Below are 25,537 nucleotides of genomic sequence, written 5' to 3'. Positions count from 1 at the left end.
TCCAGACAGGAAACTCAGCGTGATCAGTATCAGATACCTCAGTCATACTTTGTAATCTCGTGTCTGATCAGTCACCAGCGTTACTCTTTGGTATTCAAAGTGGTGCCTGAGAAAGCTTTGATAAGTTGAATCTCTCACATGTGACTGCTGATACCTTCGTGCTAACATAATTGGGCTGGAGTGCTACTCAGATCTCTGCCTCTGGTGTTGAAAGTTTTTGGCTGTCTTCGCTTTAATAAAATCTCATGTTTGAGCATGTGTTTGGTGAAGGCGGATCAGTTCTTTAGCAGCAGCTTACTGCAGCTCAGATCCCTCTGAGAGCTCCCTCAAAAGGCACGGCCTTATCCACTAAATCTCGCCTCCGTAACCTTCTGCTATAAATGGTCAGTTCCTTTACTACTGTGTTTCTAACTGACTAAAACACACTTCAAGTAAAGCAGGTAGTACTCCCCTCTAGATAAGGTTATGCTTTAAAAACAAGTAAACCTTTTTTGAGCTTTATAACAATCCTGGAGGTAACCACCTAAAGTTTACTGGTGGACTCAATTAAAGCTTTTTTTATTAGGATAAAAAGTGAGGAATGAAAACATTGTTCCTACATTTCTACCTAGAGAGGTAAGAGGATATTGCATCATCGTGTTTGTTCCAACTTGCCCATATCTAACATGCCATCAAGACAGGAGTCAGGATGCGAAGTGACTGATCCACACCCTGTATGAGTAATTAATTAAACATCAACACAGAAGGTAGCAACGAATCACCTGTTTCATCTATTCATTTCAAATATATTTTGTTTTCAACTCACCAATTACAGTCTTAAAGATATTGTGATTGTGTCTGGCTATAAACACAGGGGGGAAGAAGAAAAAGAAGAGAAAAGTTCCATTACTCTCCCAACACAACTTTATTTTAAGAACAGGGGCACTGCGTGTGCTATATACGTCACGTCTTGACCTTACTCTTAAAAATGGAAGCCCGCAGGCAACTCAGGGAGGGAATATTTATGCAGCGACAGCCTATCGTTGCTTCGGGCTGAGAGTCACGGCGGGGCGAGCTGCTGTTTACTCAGGGAGAGCCAATCACATTACAGACCCGCCGTTCTAGTTCCGCCTTGCTGCGATGCATGATTCTGAGCTATAAAGTTGCCAGACAAGTCAAAAGGGAGAAAGAGAGGAGGACTGAACAATGAGAGAGAACCTTGCTACTGTGTCATCCCCAAACATGGCATTTACTGACTGCATGAAACCAACAGAGCTGGCCGCAGACAAGGAGATCAAGTAAGTTGATGCAGTGTTCAATGAGCACGTTCCTGGTCACTATGTCCTTGTAAAAGAATTGCACATCTTTAAAAGCAGATGAGTGAACTCTTTTTTTAATTTTCTTTTTTAAAGGAGGAAAAACTGGAGGAACAGAATACGACTTCTCCTGAAGACAAATTCTACACAGCGTGTGAAAAACAGACTCTGCCGGTAAGCCCTGTTTGTTTTACAAGTTGTTTTAAAATGATTTCTGTGGATTTAATGTATCAAATTTCAGGTGTTCAGTTAATTTGCATTTTATGTAAATTAAGATTTGACATATTTTTCACTTGTGCATATAAGTGAGAACTGTACACGGCTCATACAAGTCCTTAAATTCTTAATGGAAAAGATATGAGAGCATCAAATGGCTGTAAAATAATTCATCAAACAGTATGCAAAGCAATCATGCAACACGATCATGCAATATGATCATGCAATATGACTCAACTTTGATAAGCAATTCTTTACAGTGACACTTCACTAACGTAGTAGTTTGCGCTACTATAATTATCTCTTACGTGAGCTGCGTTCTTTACCCTCAGGCCAAGCATCGATGACGTGAACCAATGGGCGCAGTCGCTTGACAAGCTGCTCAGTCATAAATGTAAGTATCATTCACGCTTCTATTGGCACATTGAGTCACTAAGGTTACACGGTTACTGTGAGCCAAATGAAATCTTTTTATAGTCATCGGTAAAACAAAGCTGCCACTCCTTTCACCTACATGAATGGGCAAAGAGCCAGTAGGTGTGACGGAAGTAGTTTGCTAATCGTTCTCTTCTCCCTCTCTGTATCTCTCACGCAGATGGGAAAATTACATTTTGTATCTTTCTGAGGTCTGAATTTTGCGATGAGAACATTGAGTTTTGGTCGGCCTGCGAGGAGTTCAAAAAGATCAAGTCACGGAAGGAAATGGTGTCCAAGGCAAACCGCATTTACGAGGAGTTCATTAAAAGTGAAGCGCCAAAGGAGGTAACGGCTAACAGATGGCTTCGGATTTGTTTGTTCTTTTTAAGCTGATTTTAATCAGAATTCACGCACTTTTAATGATAAAGATATTCTTTGTTAAAATGGGGGTCAAAGGCTCATTCTGGATGTTTTGTCTTTGGTCACAGGTCAACTTGGATTTCCACACCAAAAATGCCATCGCACAGAGTCTCCACAAGCCCACTGCAACTAGCTTCCTGGTAGCTCAGAGGAAAATCTACAACCTGATGGAAAACAACTCTTACCCCAGGTTTATCAGCTCTGACCTCTACAAAGAACTGTATGCAGCTGCAGCAAGAGAGGACATGGACGTTAAGTCCTAGCATAACTAGACACCCACTTGTGGAGTCATTTGCTTACCCCTGTGACTGTAAATAGACTGTCCACCGTGTTCATTCCAGGCGCTACCTCGGTATAATACAGCTGAATGCAAATTCGTAGCATAAACATTAACGGGCGAGTGTGGAAAATGCAAAGTGCTGTCAAGAGCTCTCAACGAGGAAGCGGGAATGATTGGGCCGGATCCTGTATGTCGCTGCAGACAGTGCACAGACTGTCTCAAGCAGATGGGACTAATGCTAAGCTTTTATCACTGAGCCATTACCTGAACCTTCTTTTCAATACCAATAGACATTTTGATCAATGATGCAGATCTAGTTCCACTGCATTCAAAGTCAAAACACTTGCCTGCATCTCTTGCCTTACATCAAACCAAACACAGTGACAGGAAGTGTTTTCTGTCACAGTATCCATTTGAAGGCTTTGTACGGTCAAACACACCTCGCGTGTAACTCTAGTTTGCATTTCTCTGCTGGTTGCAGCAGTTTACATTAAAACAAAATTACAATTGTAATTTATATGACACAGTTTCATCTAATGCCTATGTTTGGCCTGAAATTACTGTGATACTGTAAATATGTGATGTTGCACTATGTGTTTAATGTGAATTTAAGCATTGAGCAGCTGGACTGTTTGGTTATTAAAATGTTTTCTTCAACACTGAAATGTTCTGGATGTGTTTGTTTACCAGTTTAATGCACAAAATATGTAGCACTGAAGAATGCACGAGTTGTCTGAAAAAGTAGTACGTCAGCAAAAGGGATTTAAGGTAGCTCTCTAGCTGGATCCTCTTTTAGCAGACTACTCGGAAATGTAAAATCTACATTACTGCTAGAGTGAGTTTTTCTTAACTCACTTCAACAGTAAATTTTAAAATAATGAATTAAAAAAAAAAAGCTAGCTGACATAAATAAACTAGCTGAGGCTAGCTTGTGCCCAAGCTAACTTTTTGGGGTAACTGAGGGCCTGTAAGAAAAACTCAAACATAGTCGACATCTTTTCAAGGTACAAAGCTAATATGTGCGAAGTGTTTAGTATACCGTTGCTTTAAACCACGCTATGTACATTAAAGCATAGGTACTCGTTTTGCAAAGTGTTGACAGAGTACTTTTGGCTCAGACCCAACACCAAACGTCAAATGTTTGAAACAGGAAAGACTTGACGGAAATAATGACTGCCTTTGTCACGCCAGCTCTTTTTATGCAGCATTTGCAGAGTTCATGACAGAACACATTATCATATACATATAACACATATAATACTAAATTATTGTACTCTAAGGTGATATTTTCACATACTTGAACACCTGTGCCTAAAAATACTGTTGTTAGCTAGCTAGCTAACACCAGCAGTATTGAAATCACATTTGCTGGTGGTTTTTTACTTTCTGCCATGTTACCTAATATACTAATACAATAAGTTAGTTTCTAGTCTTTAAACTCAAATTTTGGTCTCCACCAGGCCTCAAGGGAAATACGTCCTTAGCTGTTCTATATTTTCTTTCTATACATTTTCTACATACGAGTTATGTTTCCCAGTTCCTGCAGCATGTCGAGGTTGTGCACAGTAATGGGAGCTCGAGGAAAGTGTTACATTCAAAATACAAATGAATGTATGTGGAAATGCTGAAGAAATACGTACAAATACAAAGTTTTAGAGGACCTTTAAAATCCCAAATTCTTTGTTTAAAATAGCAATAACAAATGATTACTGAGATAAATGCCTCGCAATGTTTAACAGAGCAGTCAGACTTATTAGATAACGTACAGCATGTTCAGTTGCCCAACAACAACATTCCTCGTCTTTCCTGGAACATTGCATTCCTTTTTGTACAGTTGAGTTCGCACACTGTAACAGTAACCCTTAATGTTTAAATTTATAAGTGTAGGAGAAGAGGGCCGCCTGACTGACAGGGAGAGTCCCCTTCTGTGAACTCACAGTGGTGGCTGACAGTGGCCAGACACCCAGACCTTCGCTTCTGCTCTCTCTGTCAGACGTCTGCCCTGCTGTCGTGACGAGACGGAATCATCTTTTAAAGCGGCTGCTCTCCAGAACCATATGTTTTGCTGTTCTCTGTGATGTGAGCACCATCAGCCAGCGATTTTATACCAGTGCGTTTAACTGTGCTCTTTCTTTGTTTTTGTGCTGGATTCATGTTCCCATAAAACTGCAGGACATCTATGGGGTGAGGGATGTTTAGGATATGGAGTCTCCAAAGATGTTTGATACACCAGTAATTTAGGTGAAAATTTCTTCTAGTCACGTCATATTTATCTGACCTCCAATGCCTTGGAGACCCCCTTCCCTTGGGGGGGGGGGGGGGGGATACTGAGGTACTTTGAAACCAGCCAGTATGTCATAGTGACTGGACATGTCTGAAACACCTTGCCTAAGGTGTGTCTACACAAATCCCCTGGTTCCTTTCAACGTGGAGCAGCAACTCTACCCCAAGTCCGTCCCAAATGACTTATCTTATTTCTAAGGGCATGTCCTGACACCCTCCGGAAGAAGCCCATTTCCGCCTCTGGCATCTGTGACTGTTTTCTGTTGGTGACTTTCTACAGTTCTTGCCCACATACATGTGGGTAGAAACACAAATTTACAGTAAATAGCTTTAATTTCAATGCTTGGCTTTCATTTTTAGCTCTCTTCACCACAACAGATGAAAGCTGCTTTCTTGCACTTGGTTTGAAGAGTGAGCTGAAGGTCATTGAAAACAAATAAACCCCCCAAAACAAAGTAAACTAATGCTTTGTGTTTAGCCCATAGATACATCTCCAAAGCACTGCTAGACTTTTTATACAGTTTGCACATCTAGTTGTCAAAGGAGAAAAGAACTCTGGAAGAAGTATTTCTTCCAGAGTGTCTATTTGCCCCCCAAAGATTTATCATGAAAACCTATGAATCTTCCTAATCTTAGTCAACAAACAATGCCAAACATTCGATGGTTCCTGTTTCTCAATACTTATGCGTCACTGTGAAATCGAGTTCTTTTGGGTTTTGAAATGCTGGCTGAACAAAAAGAAAGCAACCGAGAAATTTAACAGTAAGGGAATACAAAAAAGTGAATTGTGTCCTAGTGCTGATGTTATTCTGCCACACATTTTCTCCATGTCTGATTATGGAACCGTCATCGCTTCAGGCCTCTGAAGACCTTTGAGGAATCATATGTGATAATGAGCTGTGCAAATAAACTTGCCTTGACCTTTAAAGTAGACTTACCCAGCACACATTCCATTACGCAGATGCCTGGCTATTTTTAGAATCTTAATTCTTTTATCTAACATCTACTTCCATCTACCACATCATCACACTCATTTTTGTGACAACAGCTAAATAAAGGATACAATAGGCGTGAAAAAACAATGGCAATTGGTGTACACAACAGCAGATAGTCCAAAAAAAGCACAGGGTGTTGGTATTCACAAACGCAAAACTGGTATGTCATCATAGTGAACACCTTTGCTGATCCACATGGCTTGATGCAAGAAAATAAAACTGTCTTTGCCTCTCTCTCTCTAAACTGGTAGTAAAACCTGTGGGTTCTCATTTGTTGCCATGGACGGTCATGGCAACAGACTACTGGGATCAGATCCAAGGAGTACTCAAAAGGTGTGTAAATACTGGATCCAAATTTAGAAACGGGCCACGTCCTACTTTGGTCAGCACTCTGCATATACGTCAGTCTGCACAGGCCTTTAGACGCACACACTGTTCGAGCGCAGCCAATTTCTGTACACCGCCGTCTCGAATTTGATTTACTTGACAAATTAAGAGGAGATACTTTGCCTTCAGTGTTAAAAAACATCAAAACACTGCAATGGGAATGTATCCAAAAGCCACACAGACGTCATTAAATTTCCAGTCCATTGTTGATGATGCACTTATAAGGACCTGGCGGCTTGATTGTGTCCTCCCATCAGGTCCAGCTCTAAAACAAAGATCTGAATGTCTGATTGCTTAAGCAGGAGCTCTTTTAGAAAAACAGCTGTAGTACGAGTGTGCCACTATGTTAATTAAATGACAAAGCCTGGAAAAAAAATAGTCTTGATACATGGCCTTCAAGAAGTACAGTAAATACATGCCCTACTATTTCACTGCTACACCACCAGATGGAGCCAAAGATCCACCAGTAGAAATTTAGCTACACAGCACTGATGGGTAAACTATCTGCAGACACATCTAAACATCAGGGGAACGGATAATACAGGTCCATAAAAGCAAGCAGTCCGTAAACATCTAGACGTTTTTATTATGAAAATAAGACAGAACATCATTTGATAACAGCTTTCCTTCGAGCATGCATTAGAGCTGATGGACACATGATTTTTCTTTTTTTCCTTGCCAGACAGTCTTTCGGCTACACCCGAAGGGCAGTTCTCAGTCTCTGGATGGTTTAATGGGTTGCCATGGTGAGAGTGTGCTGCAGACCATCTTCGGTCATTAATACATATGTGACAGGTACAGTGTGTGTGTGTGTGTGTGTGTGTGTGTGTGTGTGAGGGGGGGGGGGGGTGACTGTAGGGTTCAGGATGGACGTGTGTGTGTGTATAAATCATAGTGTGCTCTTGTTCACTTGGCCTCCTGGGCTTTTTTGGCACTCTGTTTCTCTTTCGCCTGGGGAAACAAACCCAGAGACATTTTTATTAATAGCAACGGAGGACCTTCTCATTTCACATGTAATTTCTTTGTATAATTCCTCTGGTTATTTCCCATTAAACTATCATAGTCACAACAATTAAACTCATATGCTCTAGTTACAAATAGATTAATAAACACATTTATTTTCTGTTTTTGTTGTCCAGTTGGAATCAATTAATGAAATGAAAAGTTATTTCCCATGAAAAGGTCCTGTATTAATAAACAGAAATTACTTCACTGAAAGACAGCGCCTACTTTTCAAATCAAGTTTGCCCCCTAGTGGACACAAAAGCCAATTACAGTCTGGCTTTCTACACAGTTTCACTAATCAGCGTGTTCTTAAAGAAATGCCCTCACCAAAATCTCAAAAGGGAATTCTTAATTCACAGACACCCTTCACATTAAGAAAAGGTATTTCATTATCACTCCTCCAATGCTCATAAAAGCTACCTGCTGGCAGCACTCGGCTTATTAATTAAAATAATGTGCTTGTTAAAAGAACAATGTTTTAAAATGTCAAAGTACTCGAGTCTTCTGAGAACACTCGCCTGCTCAACGTAAACAGGGCTGTGGAAAGCTGGAGAAAGTGGGGGGGGGGGGAATTACCTTCTCCACCAAAGGTATTAACTGCTGGTACTCTGCCAGCGTCTTCAACAGCTCCATGATGAAAGGAAGGTAGTTGTGCTTTCGTCGAATATTTTCAATCTGTAAGAAAGAAAGAAAAAAAAAAAAAAATCCGCATCCACCAATCTTTCTGGAAGGAGAATTACTTCTTCATGGACCGGCTTTCTGTAAGACCCGTCACATGCAACATTATGAAATTATTACTGAAGAAGAGACCCACCTTATATCTTTTTAGTTTCTGATTTTCTTCTTCAATAAGGAGCTGGTACTTGGCAATCTCTGACTGGATGGAGCTGAGGAACGTGCTGCTCTGGTCTGTGTCCATTGGTTCATCCTGGAAACATAAGGCGGGAGAAGGTTTCCGTCCACTCACTGAATACTTGCACTCAGAACAAACGGTGATGATAAGTAGATGAAACGCACGCAGCAGCTAAACCTCTGCAAACGGCTTTAATCACTAAAATATGGAAAAATAACACAGGCAACGATTTTATTAGTCTTAACAGAAGCAAGACACTAGATAATGAGCTGCAGTGAACAATATGTTTAGTCATTTTTACATTCTTCCACCCATCATTCAGAAAACTTTTGTGAATGTTAGGTGTGGTTAGTTACAGCAACATCCCATAACAGTGCACAGGACCATGGCAACGGACTAAAGCTTTCAATCAGAGAGAGGCCAGCTTTCTTTCATCACTCTCTTAAGACACCTGCTCTTCTCTGGCAGGCCCCACTTTGAAACCCCAAATAAAAACAGCTCAAACCTACGCCCTGCTATTCTGATCAGTCAGCAGGACCAGCCTGAACTAGGGCTGTTCGATATAACGATATATATCGGATGACGATATAAAAACGTCTATCGTTTCATTTTACGCTATCGTTTGTTTCGTGGTGTCGCAAAATAAACTGTTTACAGCAATATTTTTTCATTGTTTTGATGGTCACTGTAGTGGCTATATTAATTTCTTAAAGTTCTCTCTTTCTCTTATATTTAATATAACCACACTACAGAGAGACAAGCGCCTGTTTTTATGCGTTGTCGTTAGCAACAACAATGGTAAAACCATCATCGCGTGTCCGCTTGTTTGTTTTCCACATAAACCTTTCACAATAAAGCTCAAGATCCTGTTGAGACTTTTCAAAATAAACTGAATCACGTGAAAGAGTTTGCAGAATGTTTACGGATGAGAAGCATAAAATAGCCGTCGGGTGCTAAAAAAATAAACCTTAGACTCAAACGTTAGAACAGGCTTTCCCCCGTAGCACGCTGTGTAATAAATACTCGAAGAAAACGGCGGCCTTTACAACTTATGTCTAAAAATGTATCGTTTCATGCATCGGTTAAAACACTCAACTCCAGGTACACGACGCCCAGCTGGAAACACTTCACACATGTCGAGCTGCCCGAGATTCACAGAATTTACAGAAAATGTTAAATTTTTGTGATTTATATCGTTATCGGGACGATAGATGTCTTATATCGGGATGTGAGATTTTGGTCATATCCCACAGCCCTAGCCTGAACTGTATTTAAATAAAGGTCAGCACAACAGCAACAAACAGGCCGCTCTCTAACAGCACAAAAGGTGCCAAGTTGTATTTGTTCCAACTCTTTCATTTTAATTTGAAGTTCAAAGATTCTCTCTCTTAAAAAGGGGGGAGCGGGGACTTAAAATCCATAACCCTTTACAAATCACAGATTTTGCGAAACTTCCAATCATTAACTGAATGTGAACAGATAAAGAAATGTCAGGCAATTTGCTGATAAGCTGATATCCATGTTTGGCTCATGTATCTGTGCAGCCCCTTTCATATACATGAAATCCCATTGATTTCATAAATATGAAATCTTTCACTCATGTCAGGTCATGTAAACTCAATATTTTATCTAATATACGTTATCAAGCAGTGGAATAAGGTTTGACATTTCAACCAGTGTCAGAGCGTAAAGATCAGCCGTAGACAGTCTTAAACTCCTTTTCTGAAACAAGTTCCTACAAATGTTTGCCTTCAAAAGCTTTAAGAAACTAAATTTCTGTGCAGAGAGACTAAAAAAAAAAAGAACTGTCTCACTATTAAACAGAAGGAATGAGAAAAGGCCAGTTATGTTCAGCAGAGTATCCATTACTGTAAGATGATATGCAGTTCTTGTGTTGTTTGAAAAGTTGGGTTAACTTTTAGTTTTTACTCGTGTAAGCCAGCAGCCGATGTCTTTTTGATGCAATCTCTGATCCTGAACCAATGAGCATAAATACTGACAGCTAAAAGGAGTCTTGAACCACAGCCAGAGCCACATGATGCTCTCTGCTCATCTTCAGTGGCTCACTGTGGTTTTGAATTAATAATGGGCCTCAAAGTGGCCCGCAGGAGTTCTGTTTCACAGTAAGCCTAACAGGGTTGTTTCTCCCCCTCTACAGCCGTTCTGCTTGTATATTCATTCAAAAGGTAAAACGTTTTCAGTACTTCAGTCCCATCATTTCAGCACTGATTTAAGGTGTCCGTTGGGGCCCCCTGGTGGGACATGATGGTACTGCAGGTCGGCCACAGTAATAACAGAAATTCAGTTTGAAATTAATCACAAGTATGTACAGTTACACATTTATCGCAATTTATTTGTTTATATAAAAAGTGAGTTTTTTAAAAAGCTTTTAAACATGTAGCTTTTCCACCGAGGAGGAGCAACAAAAGTCTGTTTCCTGTTTGAGAAGACTGAGAATTTACGTTTGTTTCACAGGTAGTTGCTAGCCCATACAAACGTTTGGACATCTATAGAACGTTCCCGCATTAAGAATATAAATGGGTATGGGATATTGTATTTGTTTTAAATGTTATATACTTATGTGGTATGTGTATTTTGACTTTCGTTGCCATGAAGCCAGGTCTCTCTTGAAAATGAGATTTTTAATCTCAATGACATTTTTTACCTGAATAAATAAAGGACTAATAATAATAATAATAATAATAATAATAAAGTATACCCTGCTATGAATGTTTTGTAGTTCAAACTTGAAGTGTACATTTGAAAGTTGGTTCAGATGGAGCTCGGAACCTCTCTCGAGGTCATTTAGCAGCTGTTTTGAAACAAGCGGGACAAATGAATTTCCTCTAGGGCTGGGGGATATGGCCTAAAATCCCTATCAAGGTATAATTTGAAGCATGTGCGGTAACGATATATATATCGCGATATATTATTTTCTTCTGTATAATGTATTTTACACACTATAAGGCACATTTAAAATCCTTTAATTTTCTCAAAAATCGACAGTGTGCCTTATGTATGAATTCTGGTTGTGCTTACTGACCTCAAACTGATTTTATGTAGTACACGGCACTCAAAAATCTGTCAAAAATGTTTTAGTACGACTTTGGTAAGCTACGAACCCGCACCGCCTGATGGATTGTCGGAGCATTATGGCTGCCGTTGTCAGGAGCCTCGTGGAGTAATCTGGGTCCAAAACTCCATCTGCTTCAGGTCCCACAGTAAAACGAACACTGGGGCATCACTGAGAGTTAAAAACTGTCTAAATTATTTCATCTTTAATAAAATTATCAGGTGTAACAATTAAGTTTAACATCCAGGCATCCATGAAAACAGAATTTATTCAATTCAACGGAGTTAGAAGTTAGCTCGCTAGTTTCCACCTAAACATGATATGCCATGTTCTGACTGAGAGATATTTGAAAAAATTAAAACGTACAGCTCTGCTATCACTTCCAACATAAATGAAGACAGAAAACTAAGCAGTGACGTTTGTAGGGTTACTGAAGTTGGGCTAGATGGTATATAATGATGTCCTACGTGATCGCTAGCGACACAGCTATGTTAGCATAACATTAGCACAGTGAAGCTGAAGGATGAACGCTAAGTTTTTTCCACTCGATAAGTTAACGTGAGGGTTTCTGGTGGTTAGGGGCTATATACGGACCAAACTTCAGTCAGGAGAACAACTGAGATAATCCATCCAAAAAAAAAACGAGGTTAGTCATTAATATACTGCAACAACACGGGAATAGAGCGGCTGCAAGAGAATTCAGCATTAATGAATCAATGGTAGGGAAGTGGAGGAAGCGCAGTTTTTGGCTTTCCTCATATTCCAAAAGTGCTTCGTGTCTTTGCTATGACGGTTGCCCGGCATAATTTGCAGGTGATATTGTTTGCAGCCGCTGCGATGCTTTCGACCAAAACAGGCGCAGCTTGATGACACCATCAACATGCGCTATCGCGGTAGAGTGGTATAGTAAAAATCTCTACCGTTGGCCAAATTTATATCGTTTCTACCGTATACCGTTTATACCGCCCACCCCTAATTTCCTCTGCAGCAACATCCCTGCTATATTTGTTTATATTCAAGCAAGCACCGTGCTTCAGTCCATTTTTGCCTGTTGTAATAACAACATGACACATGTGCAGTCTGTTTCGGTTGCATATCCCCATAAACGGACTCTGTTCTGCATGTTATTTTGGTTCAGCTGGGTTTGAAATTGCATTGTTATTAAGTTAAATGAGATGACAGAATTTTTACAACCCTGTCCATCAACATGACAGACAACAGAGTCCCTCTCTGACCCATCATATTACTTATGGGGGAAAAAAAAAAAAAAGGGAATAGATGAAGTCCACAAAACATTTCTTGCCTCATTTCTTTCTTTCTCTTCACTTCCAGTGTAACAGAGCTTTATGATCTCCAACTTTTGAAAGCTGCTGACGCATTATACAAGTTGCCTCAGAGGCAGAAAGCAACAGAATAAAAAATGATTCTCTGTCACGTCTTCACTGGATTCAACCCCTTTCACTGCCTCTCACCTCAGTAAGCTGGGCCTGGAGCTCCGCAATTTTCCTCTCATATATCATTTTTCTGTCAGACACGATGGCCATTAGGTTGAACCGGATCTCTCCCTCACTGTACCTGAAGAAGGAAACAATGACGTGTAATTACAAAGTATCTGGTTAACGCAAGCCGTTCGTGAAATACATGTACAACACACAATGTTTACTTCTGTATTCTTTTCTCAATCACAGGGCGGACTGCGCTGATCCAGTCATCCTGGTTGCATGCACCTGGTGACAAAAAAACAGGAAAAAAATAAAAAATAAATAATAGCGCATACACTGACACCTGCACTAACCCCAAGCACGCACGCTACATCATCATAAAAAACAGGCAGCTTTATGAGGAATGGAGCACAGCCAAGAAGACAAAAATCAGCTGTGCACAGCAGGGCTGCACACCGAGGGACTTAAAACATTAAACTGTCAGTTTGTACTAAGCTGTTAAAACCATAATGAAAATAACAAAGGACATTTTTCTGCTTACCCAGGTCGATCGGCCCCTCTCGAAGCCCGTCCAGCTCATATAGCCTGCCATTTACAGGAACGTAGCTCACAAAGTGGAATGCGTCCTCGTCCTTCGCTGAAGACTTTGCATCAAATTCAAACATTTGCTGTCTGCAAACGCAAAAAACACAATTACAAAAAACCTCATACACAAATTATCGAGCAAGCGAGGATGCAGGATGATCTGATATCCTCGTGTTGGTGTTATTCCCAGACCATCATGAAAATGTTGTTCCAGGTTCAACATTGCAAGTGACCAATCACATTGTTGTGTGACGTTATTCTTTTGCGCGCCAAGCCATTCGTGCATTTATGAAATTCCAATGTTGCAAGGACAATATCAATTCTGCTTACTGTTTATTAAAGGGTTACGGTTAGGGTTAGGGTCAGGGTCCGTGGATCGGCGGACAGAGGCGGTTTTTCGCAGCTTAAGTACAGTTTTTTGTTTTACGCCGGTTTTTCCCAAAGTCGCAAAAGTATGACGTCACAACATTCTGATTGGTCACTTGCAATGTTGATCCTGGAACAACATTTAGTATGATGATCTGGGAACAACACCAACACGAGGATATCAGATCGTGCGAAGATGCAGGACAGAACAGAAGTGACTCTCACATTTGCCCGTCTTACAAAAAAGGCACACTCGTCCACTGACAAACAAATCGACCAATCTCTTTTATTTTTCATCTTCCCCAGCTGGATATGACAGGAGCAGAGCCTCACCTGGCAAAGCTGTTGTGAACTTGTCGGATCACTTCTGAGTTGCTGAGAGCCAAACCTTTCATCTGAGGAGAGGAGAAGATGCTGATTTTACGGGTCGTCACAAGACACCACTTAATTCTTTTCTCATCATGTGTTTAAATAGCTTGTTAACAAGTCATTACAGTAAATTATTATATTACTGACTGCTACCAACGTATAGTACATATAATAAACCGACTGATGCTACTGTTCATTAGAACAATGTGTCAACATGATTGCGGAGCCGCCGAGCCTTCCCACGTCTGTCTATAGAGGCCGAGGTCCGTATACAATTAAAAACATAATCCTCAGATCTCGTTGAATTTTGAACTGATCTTTGTTATAAATGCATGAACTTTGACAAGGATACAGGCTAATGAGTTAACATCTTTAAAATGGTAAATGGACTGGTTCTTATGTAGCACTTTTATACTCAACTTGAGTGTTTTATACAACATGTCTGATTCTACAAGTGTTTCTTTCCCTTGTCTACAGTGGGGCAAAAAAGTATTTAGTCAGCCACCGATTGTGCAAGTTCCCCCACCTAAAATGATGACAGAGGTCAGTAATTTGCACCAGAGGTACACTTCAACTGTGAGAGACAGAATGTGAAAAAAAAAAATCCATGAATTCACATGGTAGGATTTGTAAAGAATTTATTCGTAAATTAGGGTGGAAAAGAAGTATTTGGTCACCTCAAACAAGGAAAATCTCTGGCTCTCACAGACCTGTAACGTCTTCTGTAAGAAGCTTTTCTGTCCCCCACTTGTTACCTGTATGAATGGCACCTGTTTGGACTCATCATCTGTATAAAAGACACCTGTCCACAGCCGCAAACAGTCAGACTCCAAACTCCGCCATGGCCAAGACCAAAGAGCTTTCGAAGGACACCAGGAAAAGTATTGTAGACCTGCACCAGACTGGGAAGAGTGAATCTACAATAGGCAAGCAGCTTGGTGTGAAAAAATCAACTGTGGGAGCAATCATCAGAAAATGGAAGACATACAAGACCACTGATAATCTCCCTCGATCTGGGGCTCCACGCAAGATCTCATCCCGTGGGGTCAAAATGATCATGAGAACTGTGAGCAAAGATCCCAGAACCACACGGGGGGACCTGGTGAATGACCTGCAGAGAGCTGGGACCAAAGTAACAAAGGTCACCATCAGTAACACACTACAACGGCAGGGAATCAAATCCCGCAGTGCCAGACGTGTTCCGCTGCTGAAGCCAGTGCATGTCCAGGCCCGTCTGAAGTTTGCCAGAGAGCACATGGATGATACAGCAGAGGATTGGGAGAATGTCATGTGGTCAGATGAAACCAAAGTAGAACTTTTTGGTCTAAACTCAACTCGTCGTGTTTGGAGGAAGAAGAATACTGAGTTGCATCCCAAGAACACCATACCTACTGTGAAGCATGGGGGTGGAAACATCATGCTATGGGGCTGTTTTTCTGCCAAGGGGACAGGACGACTGATCCGTGTTAAGGACAGAATGAATGGGGCCATGTATCGTGAGATTTTGAGCCAAAACCTCCTTCCATCAGTGAGAACTTTGAAGATGAAACGAGGCTGGGTCTTCCAACATGACAATGATCCAAAACACACCGCCCAGGCAACAAAGGAGTGGCTCCGTAAGAAGCATTTGAAAGTCCTGGAGTGGCCTAGCCCGTCTCCAGACCTCAACCCCATAGAAAATCTGTGGCGGGAGTTGAAAGTCCGTGTTGCTCGACGACAGCCCCAAAACATCACTGCTCTCGAGAAGATCTGCATGGAGGAATGGGCCAAAATACCAGCTACTGTGTGTGCAAACCTGGTAAAGACCTATAGTAAACGTTTGACCTCTGTTATTGCCAACAAAGGTTATGTTACAAAGTATTGAGTTGTATTTTTGTTATTGACCAAATACTTATTTTCCACCCTGATTTACGAATAAATTCTTTACAAATCCTACCATGTGAATTCATAGATTTTTTTTTCACATTCTGTCTCTCACAGTTGAAGTGTACCTCTGGTGCAAATTACTGACCTCTGTCATCATTTTAGGTGGGGGAACTTGCACAATCGGTGGCTGACTAAATACTTTTTTGCCCCACTGTATGTGCTTTCTATCCAACACTAAGACTCTAATAAATGAATCTTCCCCAAGAATACTGCTGTGGTCCATGAATAACTCCTAATCTAGTCTGTGGATTAGCTGGGATTTCTCTTTGTGGAGTCTGCATCTTCTCAGTGTGGTTGGGTATTCATTTTCCCCCCACAATCCACAGACATGCATGGGTGTGAGCGCTCAGAGTCTAGAGTGCAAACCGATGTATACATGGGTAAAATGTGGCTTGTAGTCTTAAGTGCTTCGAGTAGCTAAGGCTTCCCAACAAAAATATTTGCTTATCCCGGCTCTCATAGTGTGAAAGGCTAGCTAAAAAGCTATCTATGCCCAGGACAGGTCACCAGACTGTCACAAGACTGACAATCATTTACGCTCACATTCACACTTACTGCCAATTTAGAATCACACATGACCCAAACCCACACATGCCTTTGAACTGTGGGAGGAAACCAGGGCGCCAGGGGAGAACTTGCACAGAAAAAAAGAGCTCCACACCAAAAAGCCCTGGGTGCGCGATGGCTGTTCAAACCTAGGACTAGCTTGCTGTGAGGCAACAGTGCTAACCGCTACACTACAATGCTGCTGAAAATATTTTCTTTTTTCCTCTTTATGCGATAAAAAAAAAAAACAACAACCCTAAAACAACAAAAAAAAAAAAAAAAAAAAAAAAAAAAAAAAAAAAACCTATACTGAGTCAGTATGATTCTCATGACAATCTGAAGGACAGATGGCTGAGTCATCTCATAAAATGTATAAAATAATAAAAATGTCTTGAAATTTATTTTTCGGTTAGATTTTTCCCCTTCCTTTTTTATTTATTTATTTATTTTTTAAATTTGGATTTGAGACAAAAATACCACTGACGTACAGCTGCATCAAAACTCTGTGAAAACTCTCTGAACTCCGTCAGCGTATCGCCGAGCAACATGTCAGGATGAGAGCAGTTGAGCAAAACGCTGATGATGGCCTGGGTGGCACAAGCGTTGTTAATGACCTGAAAACACACAGATCAGAGAGGCACAAAATAAATAGACCAATTAAAAACAAACTATGACACGAGACTGGAAGTGGGATCTGCATGTTGATCATAAACATAATGAACATAAACATTTAACAAAAAAATATAACTTTAAACATTTTCTGCAGATCAAGGATCTATCTATCTATCTATCTATCTATATTTTTTTTTTTTTTTTTTACACTGAGGAGAAGCATCCTTTGGTGTGGGCTTAGTGAGATTTATCCAGCCAAGTAAGATGTGCTGCAATTTATTATCTCATTCATTTTCCAATGTGCATGAACTAGAGCCTTTTGCAGAGCCACTTCATTTCTCGTCTGGTAAGCGCCACCAACACTAACTAACTGGAAAATGCATTGCTTCTGCAGTGAAGATAGTGAGTCAAATGCATCTAAATGAACACAGGGACATTAATTGTAATGCTAAGAGTACCTGCTTGGCAAAGAAGATGTGATCAAGTCTTGAATCCTGGACAATTGATCCTGCTGGCTCTTCACCAGGCTGCCACTTAAACAGGAAAATCAACCCGTGAACGGGTCTGTAACAAAACACATACATTAAAAAGACCTGTCTTTAGCAGAGGCATGCAAGACAAGAGGTGTAGATGAACATACTTCAAGTTTTCAAAGTTCTCTGGCTCCATACTCCATATCTCTTCAACCTGGGCTCCTCTGCAGCCTGACAATGACAAGTGAAGCAGCGAACATTTATTTACATTGCTAATTACCGTTCAAGTAACCATTAACTAACGGAGAGAAAGCATTTGTAGTCTGACAGCTGAGAATGCACGACACATGTCAAAGGGGTTGCTTTCACGCGCGTTGTTTTGAACGCTGAGTAATGCTAGCTATTTAGCTCGCCTAATTAAAGTAGCGACCCAATTATTACAAGCAAATCATTCAACATTAAGGTGTAATAAAGATGCACAGTATGTAAAAAATTTTTTCCTGTTGCAATACAAAAGTAAGAAGTAGCAATTTGGAAGCTATTGTTAGCTTTATTGTTTCCAGTTAACCACCTAGCTAGCTTGTCGAGACAGCCACGTTACATTCAATGAGCCGCTAGCGTCACCCTACGAGTCACTCACCGAAACCTTTTATGAGCTCCGTGAAAACCCCGGGGTCGCTCTCCATGAGACACCACTCTCCTGCACTTCCAGACATCCTTCACACTGTTACTTATTCAGCCTACAGCACACATAAACGAAATGCTAATAGCTTAGCAGTGCACTGCTCCCGTTAGCCAGGCTAATTTAACCGCAGCACGACAATGACCTCACAGTGATGCGGCGCAATGTGGACGCGATGGTTGCGCGCGTTTTGTTTCACAGCGTACAACGCACGGGAATGGTGTAATTGGCAAAGGAAAAAAAAATTCGATTACTAACATCCTATTAACAACATCCGTGACTACATTGTTAAAAAAAATAAATGTACAAAAACAAATATAGAAATAATAAAAACAATCTCTTTCTCCTGGCACGGCAACCAGTACCCGCCCTCATGGGAGGTGAAGCATTGACATATGGAGCGCCCTTTGTAGAAGGGACACATTGCGACTTTATAACGGAATTTCCTTCATATTTAATATGTGAAAATCATTATTCACTCTATTTTTTGTAGTAATTATTATTTACTAATTTAATGAATTCAATGTCTAGCTCTAAAGTCAAAGATTCAGGAACTTCTTAATGTTGGCGTGACCTAAAGATTGTCCATAATGCGTATATTTGTAACAGGATTTCTTATCAGTCTACTTCAGTTCAATTGTGTTTTATTTATATAGCAAAAATCATAAGAGCAGTCGCCTCAAGGCACTTTCTACTATAAGGAAAATACCCTACAATAATACAGCGAAAACCTCAAAAATCAATTACCCCTCTTTGAGCAAGTACTTGGGGACAGTAGGAAGGAAAAAAAACCCTTTTAACAGGAAGAAACCCCTGGCAGAACCAGGAACGGGCAGCAATCCCCCGCGACTGCTTAGGGGTGGTAGAAAGCAATAGGACAACTGTAAAAAAAAAATACACAAATTACTAAATTTATTCACATTTTATGCAAATAACAGCACAATACTCTGCATATTTTTACAAAGTGTACCTCTTTTGCTCTTGCAAAATATGAAAAGTTACCTGAAATAAAAACCAACGGCTAAGGTAGAATCAATACATCAAGATGTTCACAGTTCAGTGAAGTGTAATATTGTTCAATAAAACAAACATGTACAAGTGCTGTACGAGTAATACAGCAATCCCACGCTTTACACAGAGGCCATAACAATAATATTAAAAACAATATCATCATCATTATCATAATAATGTACATCCCTGGATGAAAATGTATTTTTACATCAAGTATCCACCGCACTTTGATGCATAAATACTATAGTCATGCTCAAGCAATGTACACCTTGTAGCATGAGCTCAAGCAAACATGTGATAAGTGGTGCATTGATAAAAACCGTAAGAACGGTTAGTCATTTGGCCGCCTCAAACTGTCTGGCGCCTGAGCCTTCAGAGCCCGTGGCAGCACAGCAGGAAGCACACTGCTCGATCAGAGGCACCAGCTTTCCTTGCTGATGGAGCTGTTTGGTATCAGACCCGCCCCCAATGCAGTGGCCATTGACAAAGACTCTTGGGACCTAAACAGAGAAAAAAAGAGGGGGGAGGGTGTCAGGGGGATACAGACTTTAGCATGCTATGAATGAGTTGCTAATGATCAACGATTTCAGATTAGGTTAGGTTTTTTCCCCCAAGTTTCATGTGCCATCTCATATCTCCAATCTGTCTTTGCATTCAAGACCCACACACAGTCTATTTGTAGCTCCAGGTTTGTTTGTGTTCTTTCTTGGCCCCAACTTGACAGCTGTGTGAGCTGTTAATGAATTTTTACAACTTAAAGTAGGAGCAGCTAGTGATCTAAAGAATACAAGTAGAGGAAATGGGCCACCTCCAAGGGCTCGCTGACCCTGGTGAGGAGCCTGGTTATTCAGGAAGGACTAACAGTACAGCCACTACTCCTGAGGTGGTTCAGACACCTGACTATGATGCCTTCTAAGTGAGTTTGTTTGGCATTTTTCAAGCGGGAGGAGGCCCTGGGGCAGACCTGGGCAATGCTTGAGAAATTAGATCTCTCTAGGCTGGCTTGGGAATGCCTCAGCTGCAAGAGCTGAAGGAGATGGCTGGGGAGACGGTGGCCTGGGCATCTGTGCTTAGACTGCTGCCCCCACAACCCAGACCTGGATAAGTAGCAGAAAATGGATGGAATTACAGAAAGAGTAGATACTTTGTAATTAAAAGGAAAAAGACAGCATACATCCTCATGCTCAGCAATACTGGATCCAGTGGTCCAGACTGGCCTTTTTGGAGGTGCTAGTTCACGCCAAAGGGCTGCAAGTTTGACATAGTTGTTGAAATCGATGAGCCCCAAAATGTGGGCTGCTGCCCCCTTGTGGATGGTGGGCAGCAAGATGTTGTTCAATTTGCCATGAAAATGTAATGATTAAATATTTAGACTATAAAAGTATCAAGGTGATTTAAATTACGTGCTGTTCTTTATTAGTTACATGGGCTTTGAAACATCTGGTTCGATAACACTTCACAGATAACGTGTACGAGCACAAGGACACGCGTGGCTTCTCTGATAAAAAACAAAACAAATACATACCCTAACAGCGACCCTGAGTCGAGATGCTCCTATTTTGAATTATGAAATTCATTATCAACTTTCACAGCTTTCAAGCTGAGGCCAGGGAACATGAGCAAGGCTGCAGTGGCATACACCTGAAGGTAAAGCAGACGGCCTATGTATGTGTTTTTCAGCTTCATTGTTTTAATGCACAGTGTTCATGTGCGGACAGCCTTCCTCGTTTCCATGTTTTCAGAACTCTCGCATATTGGAAAGTGACTAAAGAGCAACAGAGCAAAGGCTATGATGTAAAAAGATGGGACTTGCTATGGGGATTCATTCTGACTCAGAGTCAGCTATTCTGAGCGCCTATAAAGTCCTCAATCTTGGCTGCAACCCCAACAAAGATGCTTGTTAACTCCACCTAAATTTAACTTGAAGGCAGAGCTGCCAGAACAAACAAGCTGTCAGAGATGTGTGTTTTGATTCTTCTTCTACTTAAAAGAAAAAAAGCACACGAAGGTGAGGTCCTTCTTACCGTCCTGGCACCGGTCATCTGAGCTAGGGCCTCTTGCAGACTCCGTCCGTCATTGTGCTCATCCAGTTCGATCACTTTGTAGGTTGCGCCAATTTCGTTGAAGACGTTTTTGGCCATTTTACAATATGGGCAGGTGGTCTTGGAAAATATCACAACACAGTTCTGTGACACCACATCCTGAAAGGGCAGACACAATTAGAATACTTAGTTATGAGTGTGGAGTCCAGAAACAGCTTCAGCATAGCAGGAATCAAGTTGGTGAAGGGCGAGAAGAATTTTATCTCCACTTCGGGCAGAGACCATATTGCAGAATTATGGTGGAAGTTTCACGGCTTCCTTTTTGAGGGCAACAAGCACATTTCTACACCAGCATGAGGACGGCTCCTCCTCTTTGCATTCTTTCTAGCAGATTGATGATTCATCACCAGAGTGTTGTCTGCTCTACTCACTTTAGGGTAAGCTGGTAAAGGAGGTAACGTCAGTAACCACAGATCTATAGCTTTAGCTGGAATATAGTCAACAGATGTAGAAAGAATTCTGATTAACCACCAGTTTTATTCAAATTTTTGCCTGTTTGGAACACCTGAATGCAAAGGCCTTTAAGTTTAAGGATGCAGTCAATTTGAATGCACAAGACTTTGTTTTAAGGTTAAGAAGTTTCTAAAAGATTGCTCATTCTTCATGTGGTTAAAACACATTTCTAATTATCGATGAGTCGGCGGTGTCTTAATGGATTTTAGGATGTCACCTCCACTCATAAGCAGACCGCCTTCAAAGTTAAACATGCCACTGACACGATGACATGCTCTGATACCACAGAGCGACTGATCTGGAGAAGTGTAAAACTGATGTGCACAAGAAAAACTCAAGGCATCTTGATGCATGCAGTTGTGCACTTTGTAATCACACTCAGGTCATTTAATGGAAAGATTTGTTGACTGACTACTGTGTAATGGACCGATATAACACCTATACTAGAGGCAAGTATGTAAAATGCAGCCGCACAAGATGAATGACCATAATTTACTAAATTAGAGCCAGTTTTCCTCATAAATTTCTGCAGTACCTTCAGTTTCTGCAGCCACGCATACCGCCCCCTGGTGGCACTTAAAAAGAATGCAGATTTAAGGCTTCTCTTTTCAGACCCAGACGTTACACACATTTTCATGCAGTCTACAGAAGATGGACATACCCCTGAAACATTACAGGGCCTTGTCACAGATTTATTTCTATTTGTTTGTGAACACGTGTATTCACACATGTCACTTGTAGGTGTGCTGCATGACATATGTTTAATTCAAAAGTCTTCAGGTAAAACATGTATTGGATCAGACAGACAGAATATGTCATGGTTGTGTATCCATAAAAAAAAATACATAAGCCTGTGAGACCTGCACAACTGAAAACAAGTTACACAAAGACCCACTGCACGCTACCATACCCAGCAAAGTAACAAGCTGCTTGTATGTAGCAGGTCTTACCTGAACATACTGTAAACAGGCAGTGCTGGACAGACCCCTTGGATGGGAGGAGGTTAAATTCCCCATTCTGGAAAAGAAAAATCACACTCACATGATTATAAAATGCAGTGTTTGAGGCAACTGGTCCAGTGCTGATCTTATGAATCAAGTGGAATTAACTGACACACAAGAAGCAGGCAGAGGTCCATAGACGAAGCTGAAGATGTGAAAGGAAGAGACGAAGAGAGGACATATCAGAGCCATCAAAATAAGATCTAACTGAAGGATAACTGCTGCTCTGATTATAACCATGTTTACTGTAGGTCAATTTTAATATTCACTTGTGCCGCTGGTCTTAAACTGCAGTAAGGTTCGTGCGCTTGGTAATCCAGGATTAGCACTGCACTCGCTTCTCATTGGCACTGGGCAAGACACGCCAAACACCATCAGGATCTGGCAACACTGAGCCGGCGGCACGGCAATAACAAACTAACAACGCTCCATAAAACGTGGCTCTGTATGTTAAATGAAAAGTGACCGCCTTCTTTTATAATCGGCATATCTTTTAGTGCCATTTTTATCGTTTCTTATGCTTAGCTACCACCGCTTAATCGAGTTAAGACTGCATAGGTAGCGTTTGCTAACGCTGATAACAGCCGGCACGCCGGGGATAAAGACTGATATTTAAAGCAATAATGTAAAGTTAATTTATATTACGTATGCCGAATTTTTCAGAAGGATCCTTTTGATTAAGAGGCCGCGAATAGGTGTATTTGTTAATGAGAAAGTCATTTAAAATTAATTTCACGTTAAAGCACGGGAGGTTATGATGACAGACGGTAAAGCATGCAGCATGCGGGAGTGAATTAACAAGAATTATGAGCTCCTGGGAGCGGGCAATGTTGTCCACCCATGTAGTATTATTTGCTTACGTTACCAAGCAGAGGAATATTTCTTTATAAATTTGGTGTGGGGGTGATTTTTCAGATCGACAGCTAGTTGCTATAGTCAAACAAGTGAGAATGACCTTCGACAGCCGGTCCATAGCAAACTACGAAGACATCCTGCGTGAAAAAACATGGCGAAGACAGAGCACACCGCAACAAAACAACTACGTCTTTGCCCTGGATAAAACATAAGATTAGTGTAGGAGCCGTTCTGAGGCTACACTAGCCCTGCCAGATGCTATACACTTACTATAGCACGATACTTACACTGTTTACGCCTGATGCCTACCTTACGTGGACACCGGAAGTAGTTTCTGACGCAAGTCGCAGCATGAATGTAACGCTCGAATAAAAAAAAAAACACAAACAAACTATAAAGCAGTCTTTAAGTACAGTTAAAATAGCAGTGTAATCCTTTAGTGGCGGTATCATTTTTTCATAAAGAATACATCATTTGACAAATTAAATTACATTATATGTCATTTGAGCTTTAGGGCAAATGTAAGGCTCGGGGGCCAGAATTGATCGGGAAAAGGCTCCAAATCTGGACCAATGAACAGCTTTAAAAAAATGTGGAGGAGCGCATAGATTTTTAATTTTTAACTGCCTGCCCCACTGCTGTTCATGCCACAGCAACTAACAGATAAACAATTAAATTACAGGAAAGTTCCCCGTTTTTCCATTACTAGTGAGTAGGGCTGGGTATCGTCACTGATTTCTAGAATCGATTCAATTCCGATTCACAAGGTCCCGAATCGATTTGATCCACGATTCGATTTAATTCGATTCGATTCAATTTGAATCTGGGAAATTTTGACAGTCAGAAATATTATAATTCAGATCAGTACATTTACATATTTTTGTATCTATTAAAAGGAAGCTGACACACGCAAGACTTTATCAAAGGTGTGAGCATCACAGCAGAGGCCTTTGTGTCAAAGTAGCTGAAGATAAAACACAGAAAAACATGAAGGTGATTTTCCTGGCCTGGGATTTTATAAAAATAATCTGCAGTACATCAAAAACGAAAGAAAACCATTAATCAACATATGAACATTACCTCTGAAGTTACAGCGGTTTTATTAGAGACACGGCTAAGCGTTTTGCATTTTGCTTAATTTTAAAAAGTTTAAATTTGTTCAATATTGAACGGCAGAAATTAGGTTTACTTTTCGGAAGTAAGTAAAAGGGAAAAAAAAACGTCGGCCGACAGTGCTGTAAACAACGGTAGACTTGTGCGTAACAAGCAAGCGAATAATGCAGAAAAGAGAGAGAGAGAGAGAGAGAGAGCTGTGCATGAAGTGTGATTTTTATCCTGAAAAGTCAGCAAAAGTCAGAGGGAATTCATGACGATGTTTATGTGAAGCGTAGTTTGGATCTTCTTTTGCTGCTGGTTCGGTCAATATTGTTTGGAGAGAGATAAAACTAACAGCCATATGATCAGCTCAAAAAGGGCGTAAACACACAGCGCGGACCCGCGGATCAGAATCAGCGAGCTGTCGGCTTTCAGCCCCGACCGTCAGCTGAGAAAGGCGACATCTCACTGATTCTGATCCGCGGGTCCGCGCTGTGTGTTTACGTCTTTGTGCAGAAGCCGTGTACCTGCTCTCATTTACTGTCTTAGCTGTTTGGTGGTTGTTGAAATTTTGTGATCTTTCACCTGAGATTCTGGCATTTCGGGCAAAATAAATTAATATTAAAAAATCGATTCAGGATTTTAATGAATCGATTTTACGTTATCCAAGCCAGAATCGATTTTAATCGATAAATCGATTATAAAAACCCACCCCTACTAGTGAGTCCATGGTAAATAAACAAAAACTTTAAGTTTATTATAGGACAGTCTGTATAATGAACTGTTAGAACAATT

General features: G+C 40.8%; 3 protein-coding genes across 7 annotated transcripts; 1 reads left to right on the top strand and 2 right to left on the bottom strand.

Annotated features, from left to right (window-relative positions):
• Positions 1–1,135: 1,135 nt before the first annotated feature.
• rgs2 (regulator of G protein signaling 2) lies at positions 1,136–3,293 on the top strand. Its single transcript, XM_040046427.1, has 5 exons — positions 1,136–1,277; positions 1,392–1,469; positions 1,844–1,905; positions 2,107–2,273; positions 2,417–3,293. The coding sequence occupies exons 1-5, from the start codon at positions 1,186–1,188 to the stop codon at positions 2,609–2,611; spliced, it is 594 nt and encodes a 197-aa protein (XP_039902361.1). The 5' UTR covers positions 1,136–1,185; the 3' UTR covers positions 2,612–3,293.
• Positions 3,294–6,855: 3,562 nt separating this feature from the next.
• uchl5 (ubiquitin carboxyl-terminal hydrolase L5) lies at positions 6,856–18,646 on the bottom strand. The gene is made up of 11 exons (XM_040046426.1): positions 18,184–18,646; positions 17,711–17,774; positions 17,529–17,634; positions 16,947–17,072; positions 13,951–14,012; positions 13,208–13,338; positions 12,888–12,951; positions 12,697–12,799; positions 8,113–8,226; positions 7,875–7,973; positions 6,856–7,244 (listed from the first exon to the last, which is right to left on the bottom strand). The coding sequence occupies exons 1-11, from the start codon at positions 18,257–18,259 to the stop codon at positions 7,200–7,202; spliced, it is 990 nt and encodes a 329-aa protein (XP_039902360.1). The 5' UTR covers positions 18,260–18,646; the 3' UTR covers positions 6,856–7,199.
• Positions 18,647–19,120: 474 nt separating this feature from the next.
• On the bottom strand, positions 19,121–24,015 carry glrx2 (glutaredoxin 2). Of its 5 annotated transcripts, XM_040046429.1 has the most exons (5): positions 23,748–23,928; positions 22,905–22,937; positions 22,742–22,808; positions 21,261–21,437; positions 19,121–19,736 (listed from the first exon to the last, which is right to left on the bottom strand). In XM_040046429.1, exons 1-5 carry the CDS (start codon positions 23,855–23,857, stop codon positions 19,572–19,574), a joined length of 552 nt encoding a protein of 183 aa, XP_039902363.1. In that variant the 5' UTR covers positions 23,858–23,928; the 3' UTR covers positions 19,121–19,571. The 5 variants fall into 5 exon arrangements, with proteins under 5 accessions (XP_039902363.1, XP_039902364.1, XP_039902367.1 ...); XM_040046430.1 differs by lacking the exons at positions 22,905–22,937; positions 23,748–23,928 and adding an exon at positions 23,957–24,015; XM_040046433.1 differs by lacking the exons at positions 22,905–22,937; positions 23,748–23,928 and adding an exon at positions 23,935–23,993.
• Between the last annotated feature and the right edge of the window lie 1,522 nt (positions 24,016–25,537).

Source organism: Simochromis diagramma, unplaced genomic scaffold (genome assembly GCF_900408965.1).
Source record: "Simochromis diagramma unplaced genomic scaffold, fSimDia1.1 OVJJ01000553.1, whole genome shotgun sequence".
NCBI lineage: Eukaryota > Metazoa > Chordata > Actinopteri > Cichliformes > Cichlidae > Simochromis > Simochromis diagramma.
Note: the sequence above shows the minus strand (reverse complement) of the source record. Positions and strands in the feature narration are given on the sequence as shown.